General features: G+C 55.8%; 1 protein-coding gene across 1 annotated transcript; it reads right to left on the minus strand.

Annotated features, from left to right (window-relative positions):
• Nucleotides 1-1,116: 1,116 nt before the first annotated feature.
• On the minus strand, nucleotides 1,117-10,835 carry LOC136303674 (zinc finger protein 252-like). Its single transcript, XM_066207265.1, is given in 6 exon segments — nucleotides 1,117-2,062; nucleotides 2,248-2,326; nucleotides 6,020-7,203; nucleotides 7,205-7,907; nucleotides 7,909-8,290; nucleotides 8,690-10,835. Coding segments are annotated over 3 exon segments (1,578 nt in total). The 5' UTR covers nucleotides 8,277-8,290; nucleotides 8,690-10,835; the 3' UTR covers nucleotides 1,117-2,062; nucleotides 2,248-2,326; nucleotides 6,020-6,696.
• Between the last annotated feature and the right edge of the window lie 1,952 nt (nucleotides 10,836-12,787).

The following is a 12,787-nucleotide window of genomic DNA, read 5'->3' on the forward strand; positions in this document are numbered from 1 at the left end:
CCTTGAGACTTGACTGCATCACAGTGGTGTGATGGTTTCATAAAGCCCCGGTGTGTCACAACGGATCCTTGGTTTCAGGATATTCCATTGTGACACAGTGGTCTCCACTGCTCTCTCAGGCTGCACTGTGAAGCAGTGGACACTTGGTTCTATGAGTTTCCATTGGGCCACAATGGTCTCCTGTGTTCCCTCGGGCCTGGCTGTGTCACAGTGGACACTTGGTTCCACAAGCAGTGGCAATGTCCCAGTGGCACCTGTGATCCCTGATACCCTGCTGTGTTCCAAGTGACAGTTTGTTCCATGAGATTCCATGGAGTCACAACGGTCACTTGGGTTCCCTGCAGGTGCCCGGGGAGCAGGAGCTCAGTTCAAATATCCTGGGTGTCCCTGGGCTGGTGTTTTTTTGGGGGGAATCTTTGGATCTTTCCGGACTCCAAAGCCAAGGCACAGATGCCCCTTGGGACACAGTGGAGCATCATGGAAGCTAGGAGACCCTGATGGAGCCAAGGCTGCCATGTGTCACAGAGGGACCTCAGGGAAGCCAGGAGAGCATTGTGAGGCTATGAAATCAGCATCTGTAGGTGGATTTTGGCACCAGGGTTCCACTGGGACTTGACATGGAAGCAGGGAAGCGTTGTGAGCCTCCGGAATCAGCATCTGCAGGTGGATTTTCTGCTCCCTCCTGGCATGTTGGTGCACAGTAAAGCCTGAGGCAGCCTCCCAAGTGTCCAGCTGTGTCATCAGTGTGAGGGAAATTTGGGGGGACCTGCTGTCAACCCTGGGCCTGCTGCTCCTCCTGGCTGGGCGTGGAGCTGCTGGGACACAGTGGTGGAGGGGGGTCCTGATGTTCCTCCCCTTCACCCCCCAGAGCTGTGCACAACTTTCAGGGCATTTTGAAGTCATCCTGGAGGTGAAGTTGGGCCGGATTGGGAGGGGGGTTGGGACCAATTGGGTGGCTTTTTGGCATGTCCCAGTGTCGTGGTTTGACACTGGCCCAACGCCAGGCACCCAGGAGAGTCGCTCACTCACCCTCCACTGCCAGAGCTGGGTAAAGGAGGGCAAAGGATAAAGAAGTTAACAGAGGCTTCATGAGTGAGATGAGGACCAGGAGAAATATTTCAAGGGCAAAACAGGCTCAACTTTACTTGATCAACTTGACTTGGAAAGTGAATCTTTTACTAACAGAATCAGAGGAGGATAAGGAGAAGTAGAATGGGCCCTTAAAGCACCATTTTTCTCCCCAGCCCCTCCTTCCTTCCCACCAACAGTGCAGGGACACAGGGCATGGGGGTTTTGGTCAGTTCATCACCGAGATTTTCTTTTGCTGCTCCGGGAGAGGAGTCCTTCCTCTGTGAGACCGTGACATCCCTCCCATGGGAGACAGTTCCCTGTGAACTTCTCCAAAGCGGCTCCACTCTCACGAGCAGCAGTCCTACTGCACCTGCTGCAATGTGAATTCCCCTCCACAGGCAAACAGTTCTTCCAAAACTGCTGCAACGTGGGTCTCTCTTCCCACGGGGTGCAGTCCTCCAAGGACAGGCTCCTCCAGCCTGGAAGCAGCAGCCCCTCTCCCCACCGGGTGTCCCACCAGATCACAGCCTCCTCCAGCCATCCACCTGCTCCGGCATGGGCACCTCCCCCACGGGCTGCAGGTGGATCTCTCCGTCCCCCGTGGATCCCCATGGGCTGCAGGGGCACAGCTGCTTCACCATGGCCTGCAGAGGAATCTCAGCTCCCGTGCCTGGAGCACCTCCTGCTCCTCCTTCTCCACTGACCTTGGTGTCTCCGTGTTGTTTTCCCTCACATGTTCTCACCTCCTCCTCTTCTCTGACTAGAGGAAAAACTGTGTGCCCTTTGTTTTGACTTTCTCTCAAATACGTTATCACAGAGGCATTACCAACCTCTCTGATTTGCCCAGCTTTGCAGCCCCTTCTTGTGAGAGATCTCTGAGGTGTTTCCTCCCCATTGGATTCCTGTGCTGTGGAGTCACTCGAAACAGCCTCTTCCATGAAGTTCTGCAGCAGGGATTTGTCCTCCCTGTTCTCCATGCTCAGCTCCTTGTCTGGGGGAGGAAGGACAAGGACAGGATGGGATTTGCCTCCGTGCCAGAGGGAAGGGGAAGGAGAGCCCCCAGTGTGTTCCCGGCAGGACGGCGTTGGCAGCAGGGTTGTCCTGCAGCCGGGGGCCGGGCTGGGCTGGGAGATGGAGCAGGAGAGAGGGGGAAAGGGGCACTGACTTCCTCCTCACCTGCCTGGGTGTCCTGGGGCACCCTCCTCTTTCTCACAGCCTCCTTCTCTGTCCAGCCAAGGGTTGGGAAAGGGGAGTCCTGGTTTGGGGGAAAAACAAGGGATGAGCACATTAGGTTGAGGGTTCCTGCTGCCCAAGTCCATCTCTAGATGTCACCGGCATCTGGGATCCATAAAAACTTCCTAACACCAAGATTCAGCCCAGAAAAAGCCTCCCAGGAGTTCCCCATTTCTGGTCTCTCCCCTCTCTGGTCTCTCCCCTTTGGTGTTCAGGGGTTCCCCCCTGTCCCAGCTGTTGGGGGGGTCACACTTTTATTGGGGTCCCTCATCTATTCATTCCCCACCCTCCCCGGGCTGCTGGGAGTCCCAGGAACCCAAAAAGCTCCCCCCTTTTCTGTCTCCCCACTTAGGGATGTTGTGGGGTTTTGGGGTGCTGGGTTCCCTTCTCCCCTTATTCTCTGCTTTGGGGTGCAGGGGGTCCACGGACTCCCCCCCGCCCCTCTCCAGGCTGTCGAGGGTCTCACAAATCGCGATGCTCCCCCCGCTCTGGGCTCCCCACTTTGGGCTCCTGTGGGACACAGGGCTCTGCTCCTCCAGGCTGCCTCTGCCGGCAGCTGCCACTGGGACACCCCAACGTCCTGCCAAGGGGCATTTTCCACTCAGCTTTGGAGGTCTTCATTCCCCAAACATACCCCCCAAAACACCCAACCCAGGGTGGATGATAATGGGAGCAGCTGTGCCATGTCAGGGTCATACTGGGATCCTACTGGAACTGAGTGGCATCATACTGGGAGTGACTGGAATAGTACTGGGAGTACCCAGTAGTGACTGGGATCATCCTGGGACCAGGTTGGGAGTGACTGGAAAGGTGCTGGCCATGACTGGAACCATACTGGGAGTGACTGGGAGCAACTGGGCCACACTGGGACTGAGAGGGAGTCACTCTGGGCATGACTGGAATCATCCTGGGAGAATCTGGGAGTGACTAGGGTCATACTGGGGGTGACTGGAATCATACTGGGGGTGACTGGGTGCAACAGATCATACTGGGAGTGACTGGGATTGCAGTCAGAGTGACTGGGATTATACTGGGAGTGACTACAGCTTCCACTGGGATCATCCTGGGAGCCACTGGGATTTCTGGGTGTGAACAGATCCTGACTGGGGGTTACTGGGAGCTACTGGGCCCATGTAAGGAGGAAAATGTGGACACATTGGGAGCAACTGGAATCAACTGGAAGGTACGGGAACCAAGCAGAGGGGACTGAGATCACAACTGGGATCATACTGGGAGCAACTTTGGGCAACTGCCTGAAACTGGGATCATGTTGGAGGCAACTGGGGAAAACTAGGATCATTCTGAGATAACTAGAACCTTACTGGGGCAACTGGGATTTACAGGGAGTGTCTGTAACCATACTGGAGGGACTGGAACCACACTGGGAACAGCTGGGACCATGCTGGGGGCAACTGGGAGTAAGTGGGACCATGGTGAGAGAGACTGGGACTATTCTAGGAATAACTGGAATCATACTGGTAGGGAATGGGAACAACTGGAACTATGCTGACAGCAACTGGGATCATACTGGGATCGCAGTGGGAACAGCTGGGTGAATGCTGGGTGAGACTGGGATCAGTCTCACCTGGCTTCTGGGGTCATGCTGGCATTGAGAGGGAGCAACTGGGATCACACTGGGGGCCAGTGGCATCAGACTGGGAATAACTTGGAGTGACTGGAATTAGACTGCAAATGACTGGCATCATACTGGGAGTGACTACAACCATACTGGGATTAGAGTGTGTGTCAATGGACCCTGACTGGGGGTTACTGGGAGCTACCAGGCCCATGCTGGGAGCCAACTGGGGACACACTGGGAGGAACTGGGTACAACTGAGAATGACAGGGTGCACACTGGTGACAACTGGGATATACTGTGAGTTACTGGAAAAATACTAAGGGCAACTGGGAGAACTTGGAACAACTGGGACAAAAGCTGGAAAGAACTGGGAGCAACTGGGAACATGCTGGGGGCAAATTGCATTGTTATGGGGAGTGAGGGGAAGTGACCAGGCTCATCCTGGGAATGCAGAGGAGACTGGAACCACGGGGTGGGGACACTGGGCTCACACTGGGAGCAGCCACTTCCAGCACTGGGACCCCTGAAACCTTTCCCGGCCATCCCGCCCCTCCAGCTCCATCAGCCCCCCAGCGGGGTCCTGGCAATTCCAGAGGTGCCCCCTCTCAGGCTCCCCGCTTTGCAGTTCTGGGCTCTCCTCTCTCTGGGCTCCCGCTCAGGGAAGCGGCGGCTCTCCCGGGCTCCCCAAACCCAGCGTCCCCCCACCACCGCCGGGGCTCTGCCGACACCGGGACACCCCAAAAACACCTCCCGGGGAGCCCCTGATGTCCCCCCGAGGGGCATCTGCTGCTCGACTTTGGATCCCCGCGAGCTCCAAACATCCCCCCAACAAACCCAAAACCCAGGGACCCCCCGGGATATTTGGGGTGAGCTCCCCCTCCCCGGGCACCTGCGGGATGGGGGGCGATGATCCCGGCAGCGCCGCCAGTTCAGGGAGCGCTGGAGCCGCCGCTCCCTCCGCTCGTCTTCTCCTCCCGCTCCTGCCGCCGCTGCGCCTCTTCCTCCCTCCCTCCTCCTCCTCCCCCGGGCCCGGGCCCGGCCTGGGAGGGCGGGGCCAAGGAAAGGGCGGGAATTTGGAGGGGAAAGGGGCGGGGCCAAGGAAAGGGCGGGAACTGGGACGGGAAAGGGGCGGGGTCAGGGACAGTGCGGGAATTGTGAGGGGAGTCGGGGCGAAGGTGACGCGCGGTCCGAAAACTGCCCGGGTTCGCTTAAAATCACCAAAATGCACCTAGATTTGTCCAAATAGGCCAAAAATCATTTCTAAACCGCATCTGGTTTGGCCTGAAATCACCCAAATAGACCTAAAATCCTCACAATGTGGATTCAAATCACACAAAGGGCCCTAGCATCCACCTTCAATTCACTTGGTTTGGCCTAAAATCAGCAAAATGCAGTTAAAATCATCCAAAGGGGTCCAAAATCCAACCAAAGGGGCCAAAAAACGCCCGTAGTAGCTTAAACTCCACACAAAACGGCCACAAATCACCCTTAATTCTACAAAAGGGCATCAAATCCACCATGAAAGTATCTAGGTTTGCTTAAAATCCCCCCAAAGGCATCTAAAGTCCACCCCAAATCTCACTAGATTGTCATGGCTTTGGTTCACTAATCTCAGTCACGGCACCATTTGTGTGGTGGTTTCACGTTCGCCAAATTTTCTTTGCCAACAAGGAGATAGGATTTTGGAGAAAAAGGCAAAACAGGCCCCGACTTAAGGTAAACAGATAGATTTTATCAACACACACTAAGGGACGCCAAGGGAAAGGAAAATAAACCACAAATGAATTTCTAAACCAACCCCTCTCCCAACACAAACTCTTCATTTTTGACAAACAACGTAAAGAGGCAAAACTCGGAACTGCAGGTCAGTACCACTGATAAAACACTCATTCCTTCAGTCGGTGAGAGAGAGAAGTCTCTCCTGTTGTTTTGGTAACTTTCCACAAGAGTAGCAGTCTGCTTGTGCCTTCCACCACACACAAAAGCAGCCCGCCCAGGAGATCCTGCACTTGTGGAACCTCCCATATTCACGTAGCCTTTCCCGTGACCACACAGATGGGCCATAGACTCACAGATATTGGGGTGTCACCTTCTAAAAAATGAGCAACTTCAAACGCAAAGGATTCTTCAACTCACCCTAACAGAGATGTCTTCTCACGTCTTCATTGGTAGAGGGCTTCTTCTCACCTCTCTCTGTTCAAGCCTTTCATCGGATCACAGGATCACAGCTCCTAATTCAATATTCACTCAGACCATTGCAGATACCTTTGCTCAAATCCACACATCATCTCCCCAATTTGGATTGTCCACGATTTAAAGGAATACTTTGGCATATTCATATTACAGTCTGTCAGTAAAACTCCCAGGAGATTTCTGCCAAGGACTCAGGCAACTTGTCATCTCTCCCACTCAAGAAGTCACTCTTGCTTTACTTTAGACATCTTCATATTGTCCCTTTACATGTCTCCAATCGGGCCTTTTCTCTCATCTCTGACAAGGGTTAGAGTTTAACAAAGTCTCAATCTGTGTCAGGAAAGAGTTCAAGTTTGCCCAGGCCTGTGGTGGCCATCCCAAAGATTCCAAAGCCATGCCGGGGTGGGGGGGATGAAGGATCCCATCCTGCCCTCGACCAGAGAGAAGAGGAAAAGGCCCGAACCACCTTGGATCTCTGATTTAGGCCTGGGCTGTCCAGAGGTGTGGACAACACTCGTATTGGTCAGCCAGAGTCCATCCACAGCCTCAGATCGATGCTAAACCACCACAGAGCAGAGCACGAAGCTCTTCCTGCACTGGGGGCACTCAAAGGGCTTCCCCTACTGGTGCCTCCGTTGGTGTCTGGCCAAGTGAGCCCTCTGTTTGAAGCTCTTGCCACACTGGGGACACTCGTGGGGCCTCTCACCGGAGTGGATGTGCCGGTGCCTGAAGAGGGTGGAGTTGTGCTTGAATCCCTTCCCACAGGCAGAGCAGTGGAAGGGCCTCTCCTCTGAATGAATCTGCTGATGTACAAGGAGCAGGGTGCTGGTCACAAACCCCTTCCCACACTGGCAACACTTGTAGGGCCTCTCCCCAGTGTGAATCTTTTGGTGGATGTTCAGGCCAGCTCTGTGACTGAAGCCCTTCCCACATTCCCCACACTTGTAGGGCCGGTCCCCAGTGTGGATGTTCTGATGCTCAATCAGGTTGCCTTTCTCTGTGAAGCTCTTCCCGCATTCCCCACACTTGTAGGGCCGTTCCCCCGTGTGGGTCCTCTGGTGGTAGATCAGTTTGGACCTCACCCTGAAGCGCTTCCCACATTCCCCACACTCGTGGGGCTTCTCCCCCGGCGTGGGTCTTCTGGTGACGGCGCAGGTGGGACCTCAGGCTGAAGCTCTTCCCACACTCCCCACACTCGTAGGGCTGTTCCCTGGTGTGGATCTTCTGGTGCCTGATGAGGGTGGAGCTGTCCTTGAAGCCATTCCCGCAGTTGGGGCAGCGGAAGGGTCTCTCCTCCATGTGTGTGTGTTGGTGCACGAGGAGATCAGAGCCGGTGTGAAACCTCTTCCTGCACTGATCACACTCGTAGGGTCTCTCCTCAGTGTGCTTCAGCTGGTGACGGATCAGGTGGGACTTCTGGATGAAGCTGTTCCCACATTCCCCACACTTGTAGGGCCGTTCTCCTGTGTGGATCCTCTGGTGGCAGATCAGCCTGTTCCTCTGGATGAAGCTCTTCCCACATTCCCCACACTCGTGGGGCTTCTCCCCGGTGTGGATCTTTTGGTGCAACATCAGGTTGGTTCTGTGCCGGAAGCCCTGCCCACATTCCCCGCACTTGTACGGCCTTTCCCCAGTGTGGATGTTCTGATGCTCAATCATGCTGGACCTCAGCCTGAAGCTCTTCCCACATTCCTCACACTCGTAGGACCATTGCCTCACGTGGATCCTCTGGTGGAGGATCAGGTTGCACCGCCGGCTGAAGCCCGTCCCACATTCCCCACACTTGTACGGCCTTTCCCCAGTGTGGATGTTCTGGTGCTGGATCAGGTTGATTCTGTCTGAAGCTCTTCCCACATTCCCCACGCTCGTAGGGCCGTTCCCAGGTGTGGATCCTTTGGTGCTGGCTCAGGTTGCTCTGCCGGCTGAAGCTCTTCCCACACTCGGAGCACTTGTGGGGCTTCTCCCCATCACGAAGCTGCTCATGGACCACCAGCTCTGAGCTCTGGCTCCATCTCCGGCCGCCTTCCCGGCCCGGCCTGGCTCTTTCCTCCTCACATCCTTGCCAGCTGCGTTTGCAGCCCCTCCTCCTCAGGGATCTCCGGCCCTTTTCCTCCCCGTTGCATTCCTGCGCTGTGGAGCCGCTCAAAACGGCCTCTGCCACGAGCTTCTGCCGCGGGGATTTGTCCTCCCTGCTCTCCATGCTCGGCTCCTTGTCTGGGGGAGGAAGGACAAGGACAGGATGGGATTTGCCTCCATGTCACAGGGAAGTGTAAGGAGATCCCCCGGCTGCTCGGTGCCTGCCCTCCCGGGGCTGCAGCGAGTCCCAGGAACCTGAAAAGCTCCCCCCTCTTCTGTCTCCCCGCCTACGGATACTGGGAGTGACCGGGTTCATACTGGGAGTGACTGGGCTCATACTGGGACTGACTGAGCTCATACTGGGAGCAGACACTGCCGGCACCAGGACCCCCGAACCCCTTTCTCGCCCATCCCGCCCCTCCAGCCCCAGCGGGGTCCCGTCAATTCCAGGGGCTCTGCCGACACCGGGACACTCCAAAAACCCCAAACCCAGGGACCCCCCGGGATATCTGGGGCGAGCTCCCCCTCCCCGGGCACCTGCGGGATGTGGGGCGATGATCCCGGCGGTGCTGCCAGTTCAGGGAGCGCTGGAGCCGCCGCTCCCTCCGCTCGTCTTCTCCTCCCGTTCCTGCCGCCACTGCGCCTCTTCCTCCCTCCCTCCTCCTCCTCTCCCGGGCCCGGGCCCGGCCTGCGAGGGCGGGGCCAAGGAAAGGGCGGGAACTGGGAGGGGAAAGGGGCGGGGTCAGGGACAGGGCGGGAATCGTGAGGGGAAAGAGTCGGGGCGAAGGCGATGCGTGGTCCTAAAACCGCCCGGGTTCGCTTAAAATCACTAAAATGCGCCTAAATTTCTCCAAAAGGGCCTAAAATCCACCCTAACACGGATCAGGTTTGGCCTCAAATCACCCTAAGAGGCCTGCAATCCCCACAAAGTGGCCTAAAATCACCCAAAGGGCACTAAAACCCACTCTCTATAGCCATAGGGTTTGGCCTAAAATCAGCCAATTGCGGATAAAATCATCCAAAGGGGTCTAAAACCAACCAATGCGGCCTAAAATTGCCAAAACTGGTTTAAACTCAAACAAAATGGCACCCTCCCCTTAAAACTCCTAAAAAGGGCATAAAATCAACTCTGAAAAGACCTGGATTGGCTTAAAATCATTGAAATGTACCTAAAGTCCACCCTAAAACCCACCAGATTTGGACTAAAATCATCCAAAGGGGCCGAAAATCCACCCTAAACCTGCCCAGTTTGGCCTAAAATTACCCAAACCCGCCTAAAATCTCCGGACCTGGACCCAGACCAAGATCAGCACCAGAACCGGCACCAGCACCAAGACTGAGAACGGCAGCGAAACCAGCACCGAGACTGGCACCGCCCAGGGACTGGGACTGAGAATGAGATTGGCACTGGGAGCGCTCCGGGACCAAGACCGGCACCGCCCTGAGACCGGGACTGAGACTGGGACTGAAACCAGCAAAAAATGGCTCAAACGTCACCAAAAACGCTCCTAAAGAGACCAAAAATGCCTGAAAAGTGACAGAAAATGGCCCCAAAATGGCCCTCAAATGACCCAAAACTGACTAGAAATGCCACTGAAATTACAAAATAGGGCTGAAAATGACCCAAAGCATGACCAAAAATGACCCAAGAGTGACAGAAAATTGCCCAAAATGCTGCAGGATGGGGGAGAGCCCGGAGAGACACAGAATTCCCAAAAAATTAAAAAAAAAATCCCTCCAAAATTGCATACAAAAAGAAAACTATGGAAAAAAACAAACTGAAAAAAGCCACAAAATAGCTCAAAAAAGAAAAAAACCCAGAAAACGCCTCCAAAAATTCCAGTAATATTCCCAAAATTTCCCAGACTACCCAGAATTTCCCAAATTCCAAAAAAAGTCAAAAATTTCCCTAAACACCAACTAAAATCACCCAGAAAATAAAAGAAAAAAAAAAAACCCAAACCCTTAAAACGTCCAGAAATATTTAAAAAACCCCCCAAACTCCCCAAAAATTCTCCAAAATTATCTAAAAATCCCCCAACTCCTCAGATTTCTCAAAATTCGCAACATATTCCCCAAAGCCCGCAAACAGCAACAGAAAACACTCTAAAAATGCAAAAACACCACCCCAAAAGTCCTAAAAATACCTCAAAAATCCCCTCAAAATACACAAGAAGTCCCCAAAAATGAAAAAAAATCCCTCCAAAATTCCCAAAAATCCCACGACCCCCTAGAACTGCCAAAATCCTTGAAAATTCACAGAAATTCCTACTCTTGCTCTCAATGAAGTTGTGCAGCAGGCAGGACTTGCCCGTGCAGGTGCTGCCACTCACCAAGAACTTGAAGAGGATATCTAGGAAAAAGAATTCCCCAAATTCTTAAGTTAGGACCCAAAATTACCCAAAATTCCCACGCTTGGACCCGAAATTCCACAAGTTCCTGCATTTGGACCCAAAATTCCTCCAAAATTCCCCAAAATTCCTAACAGAGGCCCCAAAATTCAAAAAAAACTCCCAATAGAGCACCCAAAATTGCCCAATTTGGACCCCAAATTTCCAAGAATTAGCTGTACAGAGCCAAAAATTCACAAAAAATTCCTTTATGGACTCCAAAATTCCACTATAGAGATGCCAAGACTCCCCCAGACCCCCTTACATGCCATGTAGAGAACCCCAGATCCCCTGTAGCATCCCCCAGGCGCCCCCGGACCCTCTATCGAGCCCCTACATATCCCCTCAGACCCCCCTGGGGACCTCCAGACCCCCCAGAGCCCCCAAATCCCCCACAGGGACCCACAGACACCCCCAGACCTCTCCGGACCCGCTACAGGCTCCCGCTGACCCCTAGAGATCCCCTACAGACCCCCCAACCCCCCAAAACGCCACAGAAACCCCCCAGATCCCCCACAGACACCGAGACCCCATTTAGGGACGCCCGGACTCCCTTTACGGACCCCGCAGGACCCTCTACAGGGCCCCCAGACCCCGATAGAGCCCCGAGACCCGCCCAGCCCCCTTTAGGGATCCCCAGACCGCCCGAAATCCCCTACAGACCGCCCCAAATCTCCTGCAGATCCCCCACCAAATCCTCTAAGGAGACTTCCAGGTCCTCTCAGACCCCTATAGATCCCCTCTAGATCCCCCATTGCCCCACCGCAGGTCTCGGACACGCCGGAGCCGGCTCGGGGGACCGGGAACAAAGATGGCGGCGCCCGGGAGAGCCACCTCTGGGTAATGTACGCATGCGCTCCAGGGAACGCGCCAGCAGATGGGCGGGGCCCAAGGGAAAATAGGCGTGGCCAATGAAAGGGCGGGGAACGAATGGAACGAGGCGGGGTCAGAGAAAGGGCGGGAACTGGGAGGGGAAAGGGGCGGGGTCCAGGAAACGGCGGGAATTCTGAGGGGGAATGGGCGGGGTCAAGGGAACGCGCGGTCCTAAAAGGGCCCGGTTTGGTTTAAAATCACCCAAAAGACCCTAAAATCTCCGGCACCGAGACCGAGACCAGCACCAGAAACGGCACCAGCAGCAAGACGGAGACCGACACCGGAACCGAGACCGGCGCCGTTCCGGGACCCGCACTGTGGGGACCGACACCGAAACCGGCACCAGAACTGGTACCGCAACCAAGACTGAGACCAACACCGACACTGGGACCGGCGCCGGGAGCGCTTCGGAACCGGCACCGGCACCGGCACCAGGACTGCTCCAGGACTGCGGCCAGAACCCAGACCGGGAGCGCTACGGGATCGAGACCGAGACCGGCACCGGAACCAGCACCGAGACTGGCACCGCTCCAGGACCAAGACTGGGATTGGCACTGGGAGCACTCCGGGACCAAAAACGGCACCGGCACCGCTCCGACACCGAGACTGAGACCAGGACTGAAACTGGAACCGGCACTGGCACCGAGACTGGCACCGCTCCGGGATCGAGATCGGCACCGCGACCGGAATCAGCACTGGGAGCGCTCCGGGACCGAGACTGAGACCGAGGCCGAAACAGGGACCGAGATCGGACCCGGAATCGCTCCGGGATCGGCTCCAGGATCGCTCCGGGACCGCCGCGTTCGCTCCGGGGAGTTTTGGCCGCGCCTCCGGGCGGGACTGGGAGGGACTGGGAGGTTGCCCTGGGCCGGGCGGGACCGCCTCGGTTCGCAACTTTCCGAGGCAGCCACCCCGGTCCAGATGATCCCAGTCTCTATGGTTCTGATCCAGATGGTCCAGCCTGTGAAATCCCAGTCCATGTGATCCCAGTCTGTAAAATCCTAGTCCATGTGATCAAGAACTCTCCAAGTTTGATTTACTATCAAACCACATCCCACCCACCCAGCCCCACACAATCCCGATCCCAACATCCGCCCACAAAAATATCCCGAAACCCAGGAACTGCCCCCGGGATATTTGGGGCGAGCTCCCCCTCCCCGGGCACCTGCGGGATGTGGGGCGATGATCCCGGCGGTGCCGCCAGTTCAGGGAGCGCTGGAGCCGCCGCTCCCTCCGCTCGTCTTCTCCTCCCGCTCCTGCTGCCGCTGCGCCTCTTCCTCCCTCCCTCCTCCTCCTCTCCCGGGCCCGGCCTGGGAGGGCGGGGCCAAGGAAAGGGCGGGAACTGGGAGGGAAAAGGGGCGGGGCCAAGGGG

Source organism: Chamaea fasciata, unplaced genomic scaffold (genome assembly GCF_029207755.1).
Source record: "Chamaea fasciata isolate MVZ Bird 193981 ecotype frontalis unplaced genomic scaffold, bChaFas1.0.hap1 SCAF_40, whole genome shotgun sequence".
Classification (NCBI taxonomy): Eukaryota; Metazoa; Chordata; class Aves; order Passeriformes; family Sylviidae; genus Chamaea; species Chamaea fasciata.